Raw genomic sequence first — 24,263 nt, 5'->3', positions numbered from 1 at the left:
TATAAAATTCTTGCATTAAAAATAATGAACAGGACATCATACTAACAAGTTTAGCCATATCCCGCTCAGATATATACGTAAATCTTCTTGTATAGTCTTTTCTTTATATCTCTTCATCTTCCCGTTGAATACTAAAACTATCTTAATTAACGGATTTATAGCTAAATTACCAATTAAGATTAATAATTTTGCAGAATAATTAAGATTTGTCTCAAATTAGTAAAATAACTAAAATGTGCAAGTATCAAGTTTCAATAATTTTGTGACCATGTGATTAATTTGTTTGATAGCAATAAATTGTTTATATAAATTGTCAAATAATTTATTCAGATTGTCAGTAAAAAAAATTAAAAAAAAATTGACACCGTTACTTTTACTATTTTGATGAAAATTTGAAACTTCAGCTATTTTGTTAAATAATTAGTTTCAAATAATTATTTTGTCTAATTTTTCTTTAAATGAATACCTCCAAATGCGTCTACAACCTATGTTTATACTCAATTTTCCTGATGACATATTCAAGCAGCTTGTTATATTCCTTACATAACCGGTTTGTTGTAGCTTTGTGTAGACTATTCTAAAAGATTTTTGGATACCATTTGCCCATGATACTGTTTGGTTTCATTAATGGTTTGGCTTCACACAGACGCATGTTGAATTCTCAGTGGCATGGTTTAAGTTTGACAAAATAATTTTGTTAAAATTGCTCAAAACAACTTGGAAGAAGTTGTTCAAAACCGGGTTACTTAAAGTTACATGTCCTTTCGCGTGAATATAACTGGAAACGTTATGTTTTCAGTTCAGAATATTATGAAGAGATATTCTTGGATATTTAGTTTTCGAGAAAAACAAATTCGCGAGAGATTTAATGTTAACCTAATAAAACTCTTCTAGGGTTGCAATTAGGTCAATCATTTGTTGTTTGGTCAATTCACGCCGACCTTAGCCTTTAACTTGTCTCTCTACTCTAGGGATCCTCATCGACAACAAGTTCCAGGTTCTTGCTATTGATGTACTTCATTTGTGCAGAGTTTGTGAGTACGTTTTTTGTATTGACGTGATGTGTCAATCTTCGGGAGAGGATTGCATGGAAAAGAGAGAGAGCTCAATCTATTGGAGAATCAAAGAAGAACAGGCGTTTGAGAGAGTCTCAAACCTAAGTCCTTTGTAATTTGTTTGAGATATATTTGATTGTTTTTCACCACCGGACGTAATAGCCTCCTCAATAGGTGTTGTTAATGCGATTTTTCACATAACATTTGTGACGTACGTCCCACGGAGAGGTCCGGTTCAACATGTCGTGGGTAGGAGATCTCTTTCCTAGGCTCCGAGGAATTAGAGGTGTCTAGGGTTATGAACCACAAGATGTCTATTTCCAATGTTCTTCGAGTAGGCAATCTTAAGGGTAGAGGCAACTTTCTTTGGTTTCGAAGAGATCGAGGCGGATGGGGACAAGCCCGAAAAGCCAAGATCTCCTAAGGTTCTTAGGAAAGTGGTCATAGATGGTGGTGGACGTCCGAGTCGCTTCCTCATTTGGGTTTGACGGCATGGCTCCTCTTAGCTCCTTTTCCTAAGTCAAAGTAGTGAAATAGGAGAAAAAACTAGCCAATAGTGGGATGTTCATCTATGTGTAGTGAGGAGCTTGTCAATATTATTTAAACAAGCCCCTAGACTCTACGAGAGGGTTAATAAGTAGACATTTAGGATGCCTGATGTGTTATATGGACGAAAATGTGAGAAAATGTGTAGAGAGTAATTTTCCTCCAAGTCTAGAGAGAAAGGAAGGAAAATGTACTCTTTTAGTGATGCTTGTGGTTTTCTTGAGTGCTATGTAAAAAAAATGGGTTTTTTTGGTGGTTGTGGATGCGGAAATAGAGATGAGTGAGAAAATGTGGAGATTTGCGAGAGAAGATAGAGATATGTAGGAGATATGGAGATATGTGGGAAATGGTATTGATTTGTGGCGGATAAGGTAGTGGGAATGTTCTTGAGGTGATGAGCGAGAAGAGAATGATGGTGTTTGTTGGTGAGATGGAAGAGAAAATGATTATTTTGAGTGTTAATGTGATGGGAGAGAAGAGAGAAGTGAATAAGAGATAATTTGTGTAGATTTTTTTATATGGAAATTAGGGTCCCCTCTTCATGTGGTGAAAGACTGGGTTTTTATAGAGTTTTTGAGGTGTTGGGGTGTGTTGTGTGACACACCCAGAGTATTGAGCTTGAAAATGAGGATTTGGAACTACATGGGAGTGGCCTTGACTGTGTAGTATCAAGGGGCAAAAGAATCCGGGCCAGTAAGGGATTGGTCGGCCCGGATTCGGGCAAAAAATGTGGTTTCTCGGGCCGACATGGCTTAACCGGTCCAGGCGAGGCCATGATCAAGTCATTTTTGGGCCTAAGAGTCATGGTCGGTCCAAATATATAGCACGGTTGAGTCATTTTTGGGCCGGCAGAATCATGGTCAGCCCGAATATTTTGCACGATCGAGTCATATTCGAGACGACAAAGTTAGGGTTGGCCTAGATGTTTTGCACGATCGATTCATTTTCAGGCTGGCATAATCGTGGTCGCCCTGGATGTTTTACGCGATCGAGTTATTTTTGGGCCGGCAGAGTCATGACCGGCCTGGATATGTTACACGGTCAAGTCATCGGGCCGGCAAGGGCATGGCCGGCCCTACAAAGTCTTTTGGCCAAAAGTTCTTTGTCTGAGTTGCTTCTGATCGAGGCCTTGGTCGGGGGTGATGGTTTGCGTGGCCTTCTTCTTGATGGTTGACGAAGTTTTTTGTCTTGGAATTTGTGTCGCGATCTCGCTTTGGGAACTGCACCATGTGTTATTTTTGCTTCTTGTGGGTCATTTTTTGGTGACGAAATGACGCATTAACAATTGCTTTATTATCTAACAATATTATCAAATCTTTGTATCATTTTATTGTTTTCTGCTTGTGATTATATGTTTGATTGTTGATTTATTTAATCGTGTTTAAATAATCAATTGTTCAACAAGTTGTTTCATCCATTAATTGAACAACCATCTTATAACACATCCATTTCCATTTTTCTTAGCGAAGATAACGTCAACAAATCTCCCGTTGCCACAAAATCTAAGATATTTCAAAATTTGATACGTTCAAGATTATGACTAGTATTTTTTTTAGATGCAAATGTGACTAAAATACGCAAATTGTAAATGATACTTCACATTTAGCATATATATAGATATACCATATACCATTCTCAAAAAATACAACGATTCTAAAAATTAAAAAGAAGATATTTTTGCAATTTGCGTTGCACACCCAGATAAAAATCTAAATTTAAGGCTTGTCAATATCACTTAAATGAAGATTAAAACGGATAAAAAAAACGAGAAGGTGAAACAAACTCGCTAGAATACAGATAACAATCCCTGTCATTTCTCCTTTTCAAAAAGGGCTTTCCAAAAACCGAAACCAAAATTGAAACGCGATTTGGGAAACAAACCCAATACCTGTTATCGTTTCACCATTATTTAACTCTCTCGACCTTCGATTTGGAAAGAAAAAAACTGTTCCTTCGGTTCTTTGACCAGGAAGCTCGACGCGACAGAGCAGCAACAATTAGATACCGGAATTCCATGGCTTCGTACAAATCTGAGGACGAATATGATTATCTCTTCAAGCTTGTTTTGATCGGCGATTCCGGTGTGGGAAAATCCAACTTGCTTTCGAGGTTTACGAGGAACGAGTTCAATCTCGAGTCCAAGTCCACTATTGGAGTTGAGTTCGCTACGAAGAGCATGACCGTTGATGGAAAGGTCATCAAGGCTCAGATTTGGGACACCGCGGGCCAAGAAAGGTATTATTCCTTTTTACTCCTTTGGTTGATCTGGGATTTATGGTTTTTTTTTTTTTTTTTTTTAATTTGGTAATAATTCGCTGCGAGATGTTTGTGAGTTAGGTCAGATTCTCTTGGTATTCATACCACTGGTTGATTTAGCCAGGGAAAGATTCAAAATATTGTGGATTGTTTTCTGCCAATAATTGGATTGATTATGTTCCGTCAAATTTTGTGGTACAGTAAATGAAAAGGCTTTTCGTGTGGTATGAGGTTTGAGTTTGCCTTTATTATAATATCTCTGATACATTTTTTTTTTGCATCTTAATATCTCTGATACAATGGGCCTCTATGACTGCAATAGTATGGAAAGTCTGTTTTGTTGTTGCAACTAGGCATATTGCAATTCATAAGTTTATCATTTTTTTTAATTACGTATGGTAACTAATGGAATAAGGCTAGGTTTTGTTTGATTCATTCGCTGCTTTTGGGGCTATCTTGAATTTTCTTTTTTTCCATTATGTTAATCAGTACTGCCTTTGTGTAATTAGCCACATTTATGAATGCTCTTAGCTACGAAGAATACACTTTACTAGCTTCTGAAATTGTCTTTTACGAGAGGGTTTAAGCTGTGTTTAAAAGATAAATAGTAATAAAGCTGTCACTTCACTTTGTGTTTCGTTTGGTGTCCTGAGTCGTGTGTGGATTTCGGGACCAACCTGAACCAGAACCTGAACCTGGCCATGTAAAAACGCATACCAATCACTGACACGAATTGAACCTTATATACGATATAAACTCTGAAGTGACACAACTCAACTACATAATTCAAAACTGAAACGAGTCAAAATTATGTACAAGTATCAACTCTGTCCAGTTTAGTATGAAATAATACTAAACCGTGAAATTTAAATATATCAAACTCCAAGACGCAAAACTTAAAACATAAAATCAACAAAAAATTAGGAAAACAGCCAACTTAAACGTTTGGTAAATCTTAGGTAAATAGCCACTTTCAGACGTAAATCTTAGGTAAATAGCCAACGTTTGGTATATGAAAGTGGCTATTTATCTAAGATTTACGTCTGAAAGTGGCTATTTACCTAAGATTTACCAAACGTTGGCTATTTAGCAATGTCAAATGTTAAATTGGCTATTTTCCTAATGGACCCTAAAATCAAACTAATAGATAGGAGAACATCAGTGACTGAATTGTCCAAATTTATGTGGGTACTGTTGTGTTGAAGTAGGCCAGACCAAAAGCTGATCTACTTACTTCGTGTATAATTTCCGTGAACTTTTTGGCATATTATATTTTGCGAGACCCAAGCCATAGATTCCGTATCGTGTTAAGATCGCTATTTTAACGACCCGGATTTTGACAGCCTTGTTTACTGTCTCTGATTTAGTTTAGCAATTGTCTCTGTCTTGTATTCTTGTACTTCACCCTTGTGTGATTCTCATATTGAAATCTCAGTCAACGTCCAGATATAGTGTCGACACCTTAAGAGCTATACTTGCACTGTAGTAACTGAATCCAAGCTTCCATCACAACTGTTTATGGTTGTGTCTCAAATCTGATTGCGTTTAGGTTTAGTGCTTCTATTTTTAGTAAAAACAAGTTTAGTTTTAGCGATTAGTTAACTATTAGACCCATCTGATTCCATTATTTAAAAGGGTCCTCTATTAATGACTACATAAAAAAAAAACCTTATACTCTACTTGTTTGTTCTGTTTTATCCCCCTAATAACGTACTTTATATCAAGAAACTAAATTAGAAAAGATTATGGAATAGTCTTCTTCTTCTTTTTCTTTCTTTCTTTTACATAGCTTATATAGTTAAAACGAAATACTTTCTCTGGAATAATGCATATGAACAGTCTCGTGGTCGGTAATGTCAGGTCCTCATGGATTGTGCATTGGAATGTGAGTTTACTAATATTTGATATGGAAATCGATTGGATAGGTACCGGGCGATAACGAGCGCGTACTACAGAGGGGCGGTGGGGGCGCTGCTGGTGTACGACGTGACGCGGCACTCGACGTTCGAGAACGTGGCGCGGTGGCTGAAGGAGCTGAGGGGGCACACGGACCCGAACATCGTGGTGATGCTGATCGGGAACAAGTGCGACCTGCGGCACCTGGTGGCGGTGTCGAGGGAGGACGGGAAGTCGTTTGCGGAGGCCGAGTCCCTCTACTTCATGGAGACCTCCGCCCTCGACGCCACCAACGTCGACGGCGCCTTCACCGAAGTCCTCTCCCAGATCTACCACGTCGTCAGCAAGCGCGCCGTCGACGCCGGCGATTCCGCCTCCGCATCCTCCCTCCCTTCCCGCGGGGAGACCATCAACGTCAAAGACGACTCCTCTCTCTTCAAGCGCATCGGGTGTTGCTCCTCCACCTGATCTCTTCCTCTTCTCTTTTGTAAATGGTTTATTATTATTATAATTATTATTCTGCGCACTTTGCTGCTCTTTTCTGTAGAATAAGGAATTTGTTGTCTCTTGGGGGGGAATTTGGTTCTTTATGGGATTTGTTTTGCTCAACTTTGCTTCCTTTTAACCAAGTTCTTTTCTTTCCTTTTTCTTTTTTTTTCTCTTCTTCTTGGGTGTGATATGTGATCCTCTTCCTCGCTGCCTGATTTTAAATTAGAAGAACATACAAGTACAGAATTTGGTGAGGTCAGGTGGGGGTACCATTTGCCTATTTTGGAAGATTATGGTAAAATGCCATTATCTCCATCTTACTCGGATAATTGTCTTTATAGCAACTTCTGTCTTTTATTGTTCTTTCAAACTTTTCCAGTTGAATATTTAGAGAGAAGCCTTTTTTACTACAGCATTTTTTTTTTACTTATTTACCCTCAAATATTCGTCTCTCTTCAAGCGCTTCGGATGTTGCTCCCACCTGATCTCTCACCCTTTTTGGGCTTCTGTGTAAATATTTGTTATTCTCCCAGTTTGGTGGTGTTTTATGTAGAACAAGGAATTTGTCTTTGTGGGGTGGTGGTGGTGGGATTTTTTTTTTCTCTCTCTCTTGGGTGTGATATGTGATCCTCTTCCACGCTGCTTGATTTTAAATTAGAAGAACATACAAGTACGGAATTTGATGAGGTCAGGCATTTAACATAATTAACAGAAATTAACAAATCAGCGGAGATTAATAAAAATTTACAAACATTTACACTGTATTTGCTTACACGGCTATAATTTCAACAATTTAATTTCAGCTTTTTGAATTCATAATATGAGATTCGGTGATGTAATTTAAAGGGAAATGAAATATTTATTTGATTGAATAAGTCAAACAAGATAATGAATACACGTAATTATGATAAAATCCCGTTTAAAATTAGAAAATAAATTTGGAAAACAAAAATACCGTATTAAATGCGTATTGAAGGAAAGGAAAGAAATCGGTTCTACCTGCACATATGTAAATTTACCATAATTAACAGAAATTAACAAAGCAACGGAGATTAACAAAAATTTACAAACATTTACACTGTATTTGCTTACACGACTATAATGTTCATTAAAGAAAAAAACGCTCAATAACCAACTTTGCCATGTATAGAATTTTTTTTTAAAATTCGAAATATAAACCGAATATAACAAATTCGGCTACAAAACCAAGTTTCAAAACGTGGGCTAGTATTTTTGAAACCAAACCAAGGCTAATATAGTAAATACCATCTTACATAAATATGACACGTCATCAAATTTGGCTAGATTCGAAAATTAAACGAAACGTTGGCTAGATTACAATTGCAACGTTTGATGTGGCTTAGATCGACTAATTTTTCTATATTTTTTGTTCGTTCATAGTTAAATGTATAGAGAGAAATTTGACAAGATATGGGATACTCGTACAAGTTATGATACTCCGACAAGTTACCCTCTACACTTGTAAATAACTTTTACCTCTTGTCGTCACTGCCGGCATTGGACTAAGGCGGGCTAGGCCCAGGCATAGAGCCCAATATGTGGATGGGCCCCAAAATTTTTACACTTTTTGCCGATTTTTAAGAAAACTTACATTTTTTACTCTAAAAATTTACACTTTTGGCCCATTTTCTAAAAAATTTATATTTTTTACCCTGAAAATTTAAATTTTTATTAGTATTATAGGGCCTCAAAATATTGAATCGCCTAGAGCCCCCGGTGAGTTTAGGCCGACCCTGCTTGTCGTCTTCACCATATGTAACATTGTCTATAAAATGCATATTTCTCACTTTGTAAAATCTATCCCCGAAATTTACTCTTGTTTCCTCTCATCTTTCTTTAGCTATTTATACACTCAAACTATCACATCTACCTTTGTCTCCCATTATATAATACTTATAATAGTTTGTTTAATAATCTATAAGTTGTATTCTATAACACGTTATCAGCACAATCACTCTATTCCTCAGCAGTTCAGAGCGTAGGTATAATTAATAATTCTACAACACTAAATTATTATGACAGTTATTTTTGTATCTAAATTATTATGAGTGTTATTTTTGTATATCATCATATTTGCATATACATGAGGCTCTACCACCTTATGCCAATGTGATGTGATCTACAATATTTATACTAACGTCATTAGTGTATAACTTCGGATTACTATATAAAGGAAGGTTATGCCACCTTATAGTAAAACGATACGAAAGACACTTAATAACTATTTATTTATAATTGTCAAATTATTATATGAAGGTAGGCTTTGCCACCCTATAATAAAATGACATTAACTATATTCTAATTACTTATTTATATCTTGATCATACATTCAACTACATCTTTTTAATTTATTAAAATATTTATAGCAATAACGGTTATAAACGGCTATATTAATATTAATCTTTTACAACAAAATAAAAATAACCAACGGTTATTTTTTACCCTATATGTATATACAAACTTCACCATCATATTTCTACCATCTTAAAAAAATTCGTTATCCTATTTACCTCATATATTTCTTACTCTAAATTTTATCTTTAATCTAATACACGAAATGTCTCACCTCATACATTTTAACATTTTAATTTTTAAACAAAATTTAAAAATAAAAAACAAATTTAGAATATTAAACCAACCAGTCCCTAACAAAAAAAAACACTTTTTTTTTATCAATTGCTTCATACCCCGACCGGAACCATTTATGATACGTGTGTCTCTAAATTTAGAATACTCATCTGATTTTAGTTACTTTCCAAAAACCGATAACGCAACTCTTTTGGAAAATGGGCTGTTTACGTACGAACTATGCTGCTACCTTTAGCAACAAAGATAACCATTTAAACAATGAAGAAGAGCACATCATAATTCAAATTAGAAAACTTTTGACATCTCTTTTTCTATGAAAAATTTCCCACTTTTATTATAGGGAAAAAAAGTATATTAAAAACCAAAATGAAGACGGAAGGAAAAAAAATAAACGTAGGAAAAAGGATATGAAGTAATCGAATAAAAAGGAAATAATTTTTCTTTCTTTCTTTCTTTCTTTTTTACAAGAGAAACTTTTGTCTGTGGTCTCTTTCTTAATCAAAAGAGTCATATCCTGAAAATATAAAACACTACCGAATTAAAAAAAAAAAAATTAATAATCAACCCATGGCAGTCCACCGATCAAACCCTTCGCCGCCACAGATCGGAATGGCGATCCTCCGCCGGAAAACCATCGAGCACTCCGGCAACTCTCCGAGGTCTCCGAACAACGACTCGTCCTCTCCGCTCACCTCCGCCGCCGCATCGTCCGCGTCGTCGTACACGGCGGGGCTCTCGAGCACCACCGTCGTTGATGCCACGTCATCGTCGCCGAACCACTCGCAGATCGTCCGGTCGAACACCCACGCGCCGCCGTCTAAGTCTGCAAATTCCACCGCGGCGGTGGATGAGACGTCGGATTCCTCCGGCGGAATGGGTTCCGGGTCTTCCGGCGCCGGAGCGGCAGGCTTCGGCGGCGCGTGGTGCTGTTGAGGCTTGGCGGGAATGGGATGATTGTGATCGCAGGCATAGGTGACGATGAGAGTGGTGGGGTCCACGCGGCTTCTCTCCACTTGCTTTCTCGCCGGACATCCCTTCGAGCTACTACATCGATAATATCCCCTGCCAAATTTTAATAATAAATATAAATATTTATTTTTCAAATTTTAGATTCTTAACGCAATTAATCTCCGAGTTTTTTTTTTTTTTTTAATTGAGACGTTTTGGTACCAAATCAATTTCGTCCCTAACTTATTGGTTTTGTATAATTTTGCTCAGTCTTAGAAAAAAATTATACGAAAAACATTTGGAAGTTGAAACTAATTAATTAAGAAAATAGTCTAAATTTTAAGTTTTTAGTCAAATAACTAAATGTAATTAATTTTTATTTATTTATATAAATAATTGATCACTTTTAAAATATTTAATTACAAGGTTTAAACAATTAATAAAATTTGATAATTGTATATTTTAGCTATTTCACTTAGATAAACTTTGATTATTTTCCAAATTTATTAATTTTAATTTGACTGTTTAAATTGTATTTTTAACTATTTATGGAGTTTACTAGCTGTTTTGTGTTGAATGTCATGAGTCATACATAAATAAATGAAAACTAATTGACTGAAATGCTCCACAACAAATGTTAGGGGCTAAAAGACTAGAGTCATAGAAGATCAGGGATTATATATGTAAATAATCCTTTAATTTATATATTAAATTGTTTTTGACGGATCTAATTTATTTATTTATTGAATTTCGGTAATTATGATGTGATTCTGATTCATCAGGATAGGATAATCCAAACAGAGGAAGTTGTGGGAGCTTTGGATCACTCTATATCTCTCTCTCTGTCCTGACAAGTAGGCGCGTATCATACACTCTCCCCGAAAGTTAGCGAATCTCTCGTCTGTTACCTAATTCATGCACGTGGGAAACGAGGGAAAGCCGGTAAATTGGCGCGTCCGACTCACGCGCGAAATCTGGGCTGTCTCGCGCACATACATACAACGTCCCCAACAACTACCACGCGGCACAACACACACACCCGCGCATTTTAGCAAAGCCGCCTTCGGACAAAGACAGCCTCAATTACTGTTTTCTCTAAATTAATTAAAAAATAATAATAACCAGATCACTCTCTCGCGACGTCTCAGACTCATACTTCCCCGGAATTTCTGATAGTTGTAATTTTTTTTTTTTTTTTAGAAATAAAATATTTGTCTCTGTTAAGTTACTATGATCTCGAAATATTTTTTTGTGAAATTAAAGCAGTAATTAAACGATAATAACAAACCTGGGATAAGGCGAGCCCTTAATGGGCTTTTGGCCGTACTTTCTCCAGGCCCACGAATCGGACGGTGGATATGACTCCCCTCCTCTGCTCTTAGATCCGTCCACGTCAGCACCGCCGCCGATCGGCACTGACACAACCCTCTTCTGAACCCCTCTCTTACTACATCCAAAAAAAAATATATCAACAAAATGAAAAGAAGAAAAACAATGAACTAATTAAATTCTTCTCCATATATATATATAATATATATATTATAAAAGTGTAACCTTTTCTTTGGAGACGGTTCGTTAAGTGAGGACGGCGATTCTGGGTCGTTTTCCGGTGGTCGTCGGTTCATGATCGCGGCTGAGACGTGGTTGAATCTCCGCCGGGAGATTTGGCTGTGATTTTTTGTGAAGCTAGCTAGAGAGAGAAAGGAAGGGTTGGAGAGAGTGAGGTCGGAGACAGGAGTTTAATATGGGCCGTCATGTTGACAGATAGATATATAAATATTGCGATTGTTTATTAGGGACGTGCAAGCAAATACGCCAATTTATATATTAATATTCATTCAACACTATCTATATATGTAATATATTTGTAATAATAACGCAGTTTATTATTATTATTATTTTTGTTATGAGTAAATTAAAGGGTGGGTGGATATTGAGGGACTGAGTCTAGGTTAAGGGGCAATGGAATATTAAATATTATTATTGGAAGGGGACAATAAACGGTCCAAAGCTTGCAAGTTGTGAGGAGATCATAAAGAGAAATGCAAACTATGAGGGAAAAAAAAATATCCAAGGACGATTAATAATGACAACTTGGATGACTATATAAGATAACTATTAAATTTAAAGGGAGGTATTCTATGGAGGCTCTATTGTATTTTTATGCCTAACTTTGAGTTTATTTGTTTGGTTTAACAACTACGGTACTAGTATATACCCCCTAGTTAGGGTTTTATAATTTTTTTGGATATTTTATCTTCGATCTCAAGAAGGGATTTCTTTATGTGAAATTAATTAGCCGGGGAAAAAAATAAAAATAGGAATAAAATCTTTTGGTAATGATCCGATGGAGTATAAATATTATAAGGACGTTTGAAAGGATCAAATGAATTAAATGCGTAGATCGGTTCAAACTTCAAAATGGTTTTTTTTTTTTAATTTTATTTTATTTTATGAGAAAGAGATAGGTATCTATTTATTTTAGGAATCTTGTAAAATCAAAACACACGAGAAAGTAATATCTCTTTGCATACCATATGTTTCTGGCTAAAAACGATCTCAATAGGATATTGAAAAACATTGTATAGTTTTATGACGATCAAATTTGTAAAGGTGAATATGTAGGATTGAGAATGATTTACATATAATTTATCACTTTAGCAAACCAAAATTATAGGGAATCGTACGTTAGAACAAAGGATAACATTGTTTACATAAATATAAAAGGGTAACATAAGAAAAGTATTTTACTGATGGCTTTTTTTGGTCGCCGAATACACACATGCTTAAAATATATAGCCAAAGCATTTAACAAAAAAAAAAAAAAAATCTATATAATCCAAAAACTAGTCATCAGGGACTCCGAAAGCAGCATCACCATATGATTCTTGTTCAAATCAAACTTTAACTTTTCCTGTATCCTCTTTTCATTTTTCATTTTTCATGTTTTTTTTCCTCTTCCTATTAAATTATTTATTCCAACATATGAATTTTGTCTCGTATCACTCAACAAACAGTTGAATTATTACAATATATATATCTCCCGTTTCTCTCATACAGTATGAATAACGACATACACTAACTAATTAAATGTCTATGTATGTAAGTCCTCAATAATTGAGGTAATTAATTAAGGAGGTGTTTTCTTTTTTGCTATATAAACAAGGGTTAGGAAGTACTTATCATTTATATAAAATTTATTATATGATTTGAATAAGTGATAAAGGATGAGCTGTGCATATATGATATACATCCTATATATACCAACACCTAGTGGTCTAAGAAGCTAATTTATACCCATAGAGAGGCCATGTATAACTTTTTTTTTATCTTTCTAAATATATTAGACGTACATGCTTAAAGTAAATACTTTGTGTGCTCTCGTGCGGCAATCAAGTTGAACCTACGCTCTTGTTTCTCTTTTTCTTTTTCCTAAGGGCTATTTAACTGAAATAGATTTTTTAAGGGATGTTGTTGGTACTATATTATTCCATATTTAGATATAAGAGATTATATCATACAATTCACTTGGTAGCATATGTTACTATTGTGATACTGTATTAAGCATTTTTTTTTTTACCGGCACGGTCAAATAGCTAGAAATATTTTCATTAGCATTCAGGCAGCAAGAGCAAAACGGGAAATTAACTCTGAAAATGATTAATTGAATAATATATGGACGGTATTTAGGCCTTGTTTAGAGCGGTCCAAGGAATCAATTAAGTTTGGCTCGTCGGGATACGATAGCTAGTGTTCGAATTTTTCTGTGAAAGTCAAGCACGCAGAGAGCTTGTCCTCAAAATATTGTGTGAACATATTTTTGTGGAACATATTACACAACATGATTTTTATCGTTCAATATTTGGTGTCAAAACTTTGCGCGTCGCCAAAAACACTATTATTATTTTTTATTTAATTTAATTTAATTTAATTAATAACTTTTATAATACAAATGTAGAAAACAAATATCATCTTCTTCATTTATAATATATAAACTTTATACGTGAAACAATTCGACTTTTGAGTCATCACTTCCAAACTTAAACCTTCACTTAGCTTTTAAAACTATTGTAAGAGACTTTGTTCGATATGAATTTGCATTAAAAAAAAAAATAGAATGTTTTACCCTTTAAAAATTTATGTCATGCAAAATCGGGTTTTAACATTACAACAACATATTACACAGCTTAGATAAAAGTTTATTAAAGAAATTACTCAATATATGCCACTTGAAATTATTTAATTTTTTAAAAAAAATAGTAGATTTCATTTTATATGCTGGTGACGGTGAACTTTTAATTTATGCCAATAGGAAGAATTTGGGTTTCAGTTCAATGATGATGAAGTCCATGTTGATGGTGAAGCTATAGGCATTCGACTTTCAAGGTCATATGAATAAGGAAATATGGTTCTGAGTGATGCAGAATAAAATTTATGAGACTGGAAGTGATTATGATATAGAAGCTAACGTAAGTGGGGATGACTATTCATCGTATAAAGAACACGTATAAACTGTTGTTGAATCTTCATGTTCGAATAAGTTTAGGGATAACAGGAATTTGAAGAAGAAGCAGTCAAAATTTCAAGAGTCTAAAGATATGGACATGATGAATCCTAGCTCAAGTTGGGATTAGTTTTCCCAATTGCACATGTCTTCAGGGAGGCCATCAGAGAGTATAGCAAGCAAACACATACATTTCAAGACAAACAACTTAGGTCGTGCTCAGTGACGGATCCAGGATTTCAATCAAGGGGGGGCAAATTTGAGAAATATTTTTTAGGAGGGGCATTATTGAAAAAAAACTTACAAATTTGGGTCAAAAACATAATTATTAGTAAAATTTAGGGGTAAAATTATAAAAAAATATAAAAATTTGGGGTTAAAAAAATAATTTTCAAAAATTGAGGGGGGGCATTGGCCCACCCTGGCCTCCACCTAGATCCGTCGCTGGTCGTGCTTGAGCAAAATCCAAACTGCAAATGGACTTGTTTTACTTCGTTTATAAGGAAATCTAGTTTGTTTATAATCAAGACTTACATGCTAGATAATTATTGAAATCTCAGAGCGAGAGAGAGAGAGAGAATCCATAAAGGAATATTGGAAAGAAAAAACTGTAATGATTTGATTGATCAACTGTAAAGGAATATAATCCTATTTATACAAACAAACTTATCGAACATGCCAAAACGACAGGTCGTATAAGTAAAGGATAAAAAATGACAACAAAGAAAAACTGAGAAAACGACTAAGTAATGTACGCAGTGTACATAACTTGTAACCCAAGAAACAGACTAAAAACACTCTAATCCCAAAACTCCCCCCCAAGATGAAATTGGGGAAAAAAGATCGACCAAGTTCATCTTGGATGACAGTCTGAGAATCGTCGGAGAGGGTAATGGTTTCGTGAAGATGTCTGCAACTTGAAGATGAGTCCGGATAGGAAGTAATTTCACCATGCCACGATTGAGATGTTCCCGGACAAAGTGTAGATCAATCTCAATGTGCTTGGTTCTCTCGTGATACGTTGGATTCGAAGCGATGTGCATTGCCGCTTGATTGTCATAGTAAATCACGGAAACTGAGTCAGGGATAATCTGAAAGTCCTTTGCCAATTGCTGCAACCACAGGACTTCACTCATCACAGCCGCAAGAGCCCTGCATTCTGCCTCTGCAGAACTCCTTGCCACCGTTGACTGCTTCTTTGACTTCCAAGCCACAAGTGCATCACCTACAAAAACACAATATCCAGTAATGGATCGCCTAGAATCAGTACATGTACCCCAATCAGCATCTGAAAATGCTCGAATGTTTACAGAAGAAAAAGAAGGATAGAATAAGCCTAATCCTGGGTTAGACTTAATGTAACGCAAAAGATGATGTGCAGCTTGTAAATGTTTGTCCCTGGGAGAATGAACAAATTGGCTCAAACAGTTTACTGCAAAAGTAATATCTAGACGAGTAATGGTTAGGTACAATAAACGACCAATGAGTCTCCTAAAACCAGTAACATCAGTTAGCACAGGTGTATCATCAGATAGAGATAGATCAACCCTAGTATTCATAGGAGTCTTGACAGGTTTAGAGTCAAGAAAACCTGAGTCTTCAAGAATCTGCAAAGCATAATTCTTTTGACTCAAAACAATTCCTTTTTCTGACCTAGCAATTTCCAGGCCAAGGAAATATTTGAGATCACCAAGGTCCTTCAATCTGAAAGCTGAGCTGAGGAGGGATTTAACATCAGCAATAACAAGTTTATTTGGACCAGAAACAATGATATCATCGACATATAATAATATAGCAACAAAATTATTCCCACTGCCACGAGTGTACAAAGAATAATCCGATTTGGATTGAACAAAGCCAACGCCTTGAACAGCCTCAGTGAACTTCAAGTTCCATTGTCTAGAGGCTTGTTTAAGACCATAGATGGACTTATGTAACCTGCACACCAATCTTCCTGTATGTGTTTTATACTCCCCCTGAGGCATATATCCAAGAGGTAGATCCATATAGACTTCCTCAAATAAGTCTCCATTAAGAAAGGCATTGCTAATGTCTAGCTGAGAGAAATACCACTTCTGAGAAGAGGCAAGACTAAGTAAAACCTTAACAGAAACTAATTTGGCAACAGGAGAAAAAGTATGAAGAAAATCAACTCCCTCTTGTTGAGTGTAGCCCTTAGCAACCAAGCGAGCTTTTCGTCTAGCTAGAGTCCCATCAGCATTCAACTTGTTTGTGTATATCCACCTGCAACCAATAGAAGTCTTGTTGGCGGGTAAAGGAACAACTGACCATGTGTTATTAGCATGCATGGCAGTGATCTTCTCTGCCATAGCTTTCCTCCAATCCTCTGACTTCACAGCAATGTGGTAGAAATCTGGCACTGAATTAGCTGTAACAGACAAAACAAGATTTCTAAAGCCAACAGACAATCTGCTATAGTCAAGCACTTTATCAATAGAATGCTTGGAATTATAACTTTGACCTGTTTTAAGTAAGTTGCAATGATAGTCCTTGAGATAGGCTGGTGGCACATGAGTCCTTGAAGACTTTCTGATTGTTGAACCATGAGGAATAGGTTGATCAAGAATGGCCAAAGGCTGAGCAGGTTGATCATTGACTGGTTCTTGTGAGGCAAGGATGTCAGGACCAGAAGATGGATCATGATGAGACTCAGTAGATGAGTGAACCATGGGAGTGAGATCATTGGGAACATCCTCAGAAACATGAGACTCAGGTGATGAGTGAATCATGTTATGAGTCAGGACAGGCAGGGGTAGACTTGCAAAAGGATCAGCAATGGTAGTAGTAGATTGTATGTTCTTAAAAGGGAAAATATTTTCATAGAACAAAACATCACGAGAAAGAAAAACATCATTGGTATTAAGATCCAAGAGTCTATATCCCTTGACCCCTTGAGGGTATCCAAGCATCACACATTTCCGAGCTCTAGGTGCAAACTTTGACCTATGAGCACTCAAAGTAGAAGCAAAGCATAAACATCCAAAAACTCTCAAATGACTATAGTCAACCTCCTTGTTGTACAGGATTTCATAAGGAGTAAGGTGAGACAAGTTAGGAGTAGGTGTACGATTAATAAGATATGTAGCAGTTAGCACACAATCAGTCCAAAAAGTAATAGGAACATGGGACTGAAAAAGCAAAGCTCTAGCAACATTGAGAAGATGCTGGTGCTTTCGTTCAGCCACAGAATTCTGCTGAGGTGTTTCAACGCAAGAAAATTGATGTACAATGCCATGTTTAGAAAAGAACTCAGTGAAAATGAGTTCTTTTGCATTATCAGACCTAAACTGCTTGATAGTAGTAGAAAATTGATTCTTCACATAAGCACAAAATTTTGGAAAAACAGTATGGACATCAGACTTTTGTTTCAACAAAAAAATCCAACAATACCTGCTTTTATCATCAACAAGAGTAAGAAAGTATCTGTGACCATTGCGAGAAGTAACCTTATAAGGTCCCCATATATCACAATGTATCAGATCAAACACATTAGCAGCAAAATGATTTGCAGAAACAAAAGGTAATCTATGTTGCTTAGCTACGGGACAAATGTAGCAAGGCAAAGTCTTATCATGATCAGAAATAGTACATGATAAACTAGATTTCAAACAGTCTAAACGTTTAAAAGAAAGGTGACCTAGCCTTTGGAACCAAGTCTGAGCAGTCACTTTATTCACATATGTATTGGAAGTGGTGATGATGTCTTTGGTGAGAACATACAGATCCTCATACAACCTACCCTTCCCAATCATCTTCGAGTGATTGATATCCTGAATAAAAAAGGAATCACAAGTGAAAGTAACAGCAACCTTAGAGTCTTTGGTTAAGGCATTAACAGAAATCAAATTGAACTTGAAACTAGGAACATAGAGAATATTATGAAGAGTCAGATCTGAGTTCAAAACAATGTCACCTATAAAGTGGACAGGGATAATAGTGCGATTTGGTAAGGTAACAGTGGAGTTAATAACACTCCTAAGCTTACTAAAAAAAGATTTCTCAGCACTAATATGCCTGGTGGCACCAGAGTCCATAATCCAAGCGCCAAGAGAGGAATTAGTGCAAGAATGAGTAAAGTTAACCAAACCATATAAACCTGTCTTAGAGGAGGTGAGGTTGACTTCTCCTGAGGTGGACACTTGAGTAGTGAGTTGATTGGAGAGATGGCTGATTAGCTGATGGATTTGCTCGGATGAGAGGTGAGAAGAGGTGTTGCTCAGGGCAGATCCGTCGATGATGCCTCCCATACCAGTAGCATCCACTGCATTTGCTTGAGGCTTGGTCTTGAATTTGTATCCTGGTGGATAACCATGGATCTTGTAGCACTTGTCGATGGTGTGTCCCAACATCTTACAGTGAGTACACATCGGGCGATCTTTGCCTTTAGACTTCTTTTGATCATCCTTGACCGTCATTGCAAGAGAGTTTGACTGATCAGTATTGGCAAGAACATCCACTCCAATCGTTCTTTGAGTCTCTTCTTGAGTAAGAAGTGCATAGACTTTACTCATTGGTGGAATAGGCTCCATCAACAGAACTTGACCACGCGTGTGAGTGTAGGAGTCATTAAGCCCCATCAGAAATTGCATGACGTACTCAGATTGAGCATAATCATTCAATTTAGCTTTTCCTCCGCAAGAACAGGCACAAGTGCACTCTGGCTTGAATTCACACAATTCTTCATGGAGAGATTTCAGCTTTGTGAAGTAGACACCGATAGTCTTCTGATCTTGAGCAAGATTGACGAATTCGTGCCTCAGTTGAAAGATCCGTGGACCATTGCTCTGTTGGAATCGATCTTTGAGATCATTCCAAATCTCCTTGGCTGTTCCTCCATAAAGAAGGCTTCCAGCAATTTCTTTGCTCACAGAGTTCGTGATCCACGCTACAATGGTGCTGTTGTTGCGACTCCATAGGTAGACAAAATCTGGATCCTCTGGAGGTGGTTTCTTGATCGTACCGTCAATAAAACCTAATTTGTTCTTCGCCTCAAGAATGATGAGCATCGATCGACTCCACGCCGTGTAATTCGTGTCGACAAGGACATTCGAGACAAGAGAGCCTCCAGAAGAATCAGAATGATGCAAATAGTATGGATCATCAAGAACGGACCTAGGTCTCTGGTTGTTGTTGATTCCGGTGATCGGCGATTCCAGCGATGAAGCTTCCTGATCCGGCATGATCGCGAAGAGGAAAGGAGCTCAAGGATGATGAAAGGAAAAACGCCTGAGATCGGAAAAGAAAATCAGAAAGAGCGGAGTAGCTCTGATACCATATTGAAATCTCAGAGCGAGAGAGAGAGAGAATCCATAAAGGAATATTGGAAAGAAAAAACTGTAATGATTTGATTGATCAACTGTAAAGGAATATAATCCTATTTATACAAACAAACTTATCGAACATGCCAAAACGACAGGTCGTATAAGTAAAGGATAAAAAACGACAACAAAGAAAAACTGAGAAAACGACTAAGTAATGTACGCAGTGTACATAACTTGTAACCCAAGAAACAGACTAAAAACACTCTAATCCCAAAAATAATAGTTATTCCACGGTAAACTGTTACATTTTGCAAATCTAAATGGTTGTCAAGGACTTACGCAACAGTTGAAGGATTATGAGTTATGGTCTCCACCATATTTCATGAACCGAATTGGTTAGAAGGATTTTGTGCGTTCTTGGATGAAAACATACATATTCTAAGAAAATTGCACAAGAAGGGAACCACCAATGCAACTTCGGAGTTTATTCACGGATCGAATTGGTTTAAAGAAGGACAAGAGTACAAACCTACAAACTTGAATTGTATTATAAAGGCTTAAGTTATGATGTCAACTAAACCTGTACGTGTAATCTAGCAACGTAGTAAATTTCAAACATGGTTTGAAGGATGTAGTTAATGTTTGATAAATTTTGTGATCTAGCCATTTAAAAAAATAAACGGTTAGAAAATATTGAAAATCTCCTTATGTAACATAAATCATAGAAACCAAATAAACGGAAATTAACCCAAAAATTTTTGATCGCGCAGCTAATTTGACTACAAAAAGGACAGAAAACATAATGGAATAAATCAAGTTAATGTGTATTAAAGCTGCATTATTTGGATGCGATCAAAACGTTGGCTAAATGTTTATAGTCAGCCGATTTTTAATAAAGGCTAATATAGTAATTTGTTAAATGACTAATAAAGCCTCGTCATCATTTGTTGCTACATTTGAAACTTAAAAGAAACGTTGGGTAGATTGCAATATCAACGTTTCAAGTGACTTAGTCCGTGTAATTTTTCAACTTCAGAAAATTAGATAAATAGCAAATTTAAACGTTTGACATTGCTAAATAGCCAACGTTTGGTAAATTTTAGGTAAATAAGCACTTTAAGACATAAATTTTATGTAAATAGCCAACGTTTGCTATATGAAAGTGTGTATTTAAATAAAATTTACGTCTGAAAGTGGTTATTTATCTAAGATTTACAAACGTTGACTATTTAACAATGTCAAACATTTAAATTGATTATTTTCCCAATAGATCCTTTTTTATATACAATTTATTAGCTTCATTAGTAAACTTAGTACCATGTTATGCCATTTTAGTAACATGTTATCACTCAATTCATATGACATTAGCAAATTTTTATGTCGACACCCTGATTACGATGAATTTATTTAAGTCTCAAAAGCTTCCAACAATTTATGTGAACACAACAATTACATTGAAACCAAAAAAGACAAACTGAACACAAATAGACAATATCATTCCAAGTTGATTACAATGCATAAACAAACAACTCGTTATGGTAAACAAATAAGAAACACAACAATAACAAGGGACATTTTAATTTTAATTTTAATTTTGTGTGATTCATTAGCTATCAGCATCCTAAAAGCATCTCCAACGCATACACCAAATTTGTTATAATTTTCAAACCAAATTTAGTGTAACTTTTAGATCAAATATTTTTTTTTGCTCTAATAATATTACACTATATTTTACACTAAAAGAAATATTCTGATAATATGCTTTTTTATTAGATGTTTTTAGATTAAGTGTCTTAATTTTATTAGTTTTTTGTAATGTCTAATTAGATAAATAAAAATGTAATTGTATTTTATTTATGAATAATGTGTAACATATAGTATAAATAAATAATAAATTATTTTAAAAATGTAATTAATAAAAGTGAAAATTAATAAATTTCATTACATAGATGATACAACATTTTTTAGGGAATAAATAATACACCATAAAAAAACATAAATATGAAAATTACATATTGATTTGGTTTGATATCTATAAACTTTTTTAATTATTTGTTTAATTTAAGTGGTATTGAAGAAATTAATTTGAATTATAAAAAAACACAAATAGTTAAAAATATATCGATTAAACTTGCATTAATAAAATATAGAGTTTTGAAGTTGTGCATTGGAGATGCTCTAACATCAATTGTTTCATTGATCGCTAAAGTTGGATACTGGTCTTCCAAGTCATCAGTTACTCACTCTTTCCTATCGTTTTTTAATCTGTTGATCTTCTTCAACAAATTGAGAATAATTTGCAACGATCTTGTACACATAGTATTATTCACATCCTTAAAAAAATATCACATCCTTTTACCATATTATTCACATAAAAAAAAAACTATTAACAAATATGTTTTAAAATTTGAAGATTGTGAAACACAGACCAACCTTATATTGAGAACATTTAAAAAATAAAATAAAAACCCTTGTCTTCTCTCTTTGCCATTAACCCAGGTTTTCTTCTTAGTTGACGAACTTTAGTGAATAGCACCCATGGAAAATCAGCGATTCAAGTAGACAATTTCTTCTTTCGATAAAACATACACAAGGGATTGAAGATTAAATTTGGTAATTAAAATAAAAGAAAATAAATAATAAACAATAACGTTTATAGTGCACATTTAACTGACGACCTTTAAAAAAAATAGACAGATGAATAAAGATCAAACAAAAATATAAATCATGGGACAAAAATCACGATGGTAAAGATTGAAGGGCGAAGTCTCATAAACGTCATAATTCGAAGGGAAAAACACCATCATGGGTCTACGGCAACCCCGATACCTCCAAAAGACATCGCACTGATACTCCCAAGGAGAAAAAACACCATCACGGGGCTCTTCGACTCTCACGGTCGATGGCACGACCAGCCCACACCATGCCGATGGTAATCGTCACATACATTCTATCCATTTACCAGTCCACCAACCTTTCCCAATCAATCACCTCAGCTTGTGTACCCACCATAATCTCAGCTTCCACCAATGAAATCCTTGTACAACCCATTGAGCCCGATGAAATCCCAAAAACTCTATTCAAGACGCTCCCTATAAAGCCCCGGGTAGTGATGGCTTTCATGCTTGCTTTTTCCAGCAACATTGGGATACCTTAGGCAACCTATTCACTCAGGTTTGATTAGAAGTTCTCAATGACAATTGGTCAGCCTGAGAGATCAACCACACCCTCATTAGCCTTATCCCATAAATCAACAAGCCCAAACACATGAAAGACCTTCGGCCAATTAGCCTTTGCTCCGCCATCTACAAAACTATATCCTCTTGTCTAGCCAACCTCATCAAAGCCATCATGCCCGCCACAATCTCTAAAAACCAATCGGCCTTTGTTCATGGACGACAAATCTTTGATAACGCCATCATCAGCTTTAAAGCCCTTCATTCTGTGAGACTCGGTCAGTTCGGTAATGGACATAAGGCTGCCCTTAAGCTTGATCTTTCTAAAGCCTTTGATCGAGTCGAATGCTCTTTCATCGAGACCATGATGCTCAAGCTTGGATACGATGACCGATGGATTCAAAAGATCACGAATTACTTTAGTACTGTGACCTACTCATTTACCCTTAATGACTATGTTAATGGAAAAATCAGTCCGAGCTGGGGACTCCGCCAAGGCGATCCACTTTCCTCCTTCCTCTTTTTCTTTTGTGCGAACTAGCAACCAAATCAGCGGCCTAACCTTCGGAACCTTAAGATCTACCATATCTCATCTCATTTTTGCTGATGATAGCATCATCTTTTTTGACGCCACAAACCACGAGTACCTAGCCATCCAAAATTTTCTTAACACTTACTCGGTCATTTCAAGATAACAAATCAACTTTGATAAATCAAAACTCTATTTTGGGTGCTCGGTTGATATAGACCACCAAATCCTTATAGCCAACTCCCTAGACGTCCGTATTGTCCCGTACCACGAGAAATATCTCGGCCTCCCCACCTTCGTTGACCGAAGTAAAAAAAATATTTTTTCCTCATGTTAAGGATCGTGTGTGGAACAAGAATAGGGGTTGGAAATCCTCTCTTTTTTCCCAAGCCGGTATATAACTTTTCATAAAATCCATTGTCCAAGCAATCCTCAAGTATGCCATGAGTTGCTTCCAGCTCCCCATTCACCCCCATCATCGAGATCCACCGCTTCCTTGCTCGCTGTTGGTGGGGCTCTACCGATGAAAAGACAAAAAAAAACAAAAAAAAAATCAGTGGTGCACATGGAAACACCTTTGCAAGAGTAAGTAGGTTTCGGCTTCCGAGATCTCGTGGCTTTCAACTAATTACTTCATGCCAAACAAGTTTGGAAAATCCTTCGCCATCTTTCCTATTTTGCGTGTGCTCCAAGCTAGTTGCTTCCTCAATGGTGACTTCCTTCATGCCAAACCTCACTCAAAAGGCTCATTCCTTTGTAATAGCCTCTTGCAGGGACGGAAACTCATTCTTATCGAGTTTCGGGGGCAAATTGTTACCAGAGAAAATGTTTGAATCCTTCGTGACAAATGGCTGCCCCATCTACCACTTTCTCCTTCATCGAACGACACTACCCCTTAGAAGACCTTTGTGTGGCGGATCTTTGCCTCGAGGATGAGAAATGGAATACCGATCTTATCTATGTCGTGTTCTC

At 36.1% G+C, this 24,263-nt stretch overlaps 2 protein-coding genes across 2 annotated transcripts; one reads left to right on the top strand and one right to left on the bottom strand.

Moving 5' to 3' along the window:
• The first annotated feature begins 3,367 nt into the window (after positions 1-3,367).
• On the top strand, positions 3,368-6,649 carry LOC149407035 (ras-related protein Rab11D). Its single transcript, XM_089610582.1, has 2 exons — positions 3,368-3,836; positions 5,783-6,649. The coding sequence occupies exons 1-2, from the start codon at positions 3,616-3,618 to the stop codon at positions 6,219-6,221; spliced, it is 660 nt and encodes a 219-aa protein (XP_089466708.1). The 5' UTR covers positions 3,368-3,615; the 3' UTR covers positions 6,222-6,649.
• A 2,622-nt stretch (positions 6,650-9,271) lies between these two features.
• LOC149407034 (putative WRKY transcription factor 69) lies at positions 9,272-11,577 on the bottom strand. The gene is made up of 3 exons (XM_089610574.1): positions 11,355-11,577; positions 11,089-11,247; positions 9,272-9,914 (listed from the first exon to the last, which is right to left on the bottom strand). The coding sequence occupies exons 1-3, from the start codon at positions 11,423-11,425 to the stop codon at positions 9,413-9,415; spliced, it is 732 nt and encodes a 243-aa protein (XP_089466700.1). The 5' UTR covers positions 11,426-11,577; the 3' UTR covers positions 9,272-9,412.
• Positions 11,578-24,263: the final 12,686 nt, after the last annotated feature.

This window comes from Urtica dioica, chromosome 1, assembly GCF_054948205.1.
Source record: "Urtica dioica subsp. dioica isolate 48M chromosome 1, U.dioica_male_clone48M_v1_H2, whole genome shotgun sequence".
Lineage (NCBI taxonomy): Eukaryota > Viridiplantae > Streptophyta > Magnoliopsida > Rosales > Urticaceae > Urtica > Urtica dioica.
The sequence above is the reverse complement of the archived record's forward strand: the minus strand, read 5'-3'. Positions and strand labels throughout refer to the sequence as shown.

What these genes read in the sequence shown, in the direction of transcription:
- LOC149407035 (XM_089610582.1), top strand. Translation starts at nt 3,616, where the DNA reads ATGGCTTCGTACAAATCTGAGGACGAATATGATTATCTCTTCAAGCTT. An exon ending in GACACCGCGGGCCAAGAAAG is followed by an intron (nt 3,837 to 5,782) that starts GTATTATTCCTT and finishes TCGATTGGATAG; the next exon opens with GTACCGGGCGATAACGAGCG.
- LOC149407034 (XM_089610574.1), bottom strand. Translation starts at nt 11,425, where the DNA reads ATGAACCGACGACCACCGGAAAACGACCCAGAATCGCCGTCCTCACTT. An exon ending in GAACCGTCTCCAAAGAAAAG is followed by an intron (nt 11,248 to 11,354) that starts GTTACACTTTTA and finishes TTTTGGATGTAG; the next exon opens with TAAGAGAGGGGTTCAGAAGA. An exon ending in AAGGGCTCGCCTTATCCCAG is followed by an intron (nt 9,915 to 11,088) that starts GTTTGTTATTAT and finishes AAAATTTGGCAG; the next exon opens with GGGATATTATCGATGTAGTA.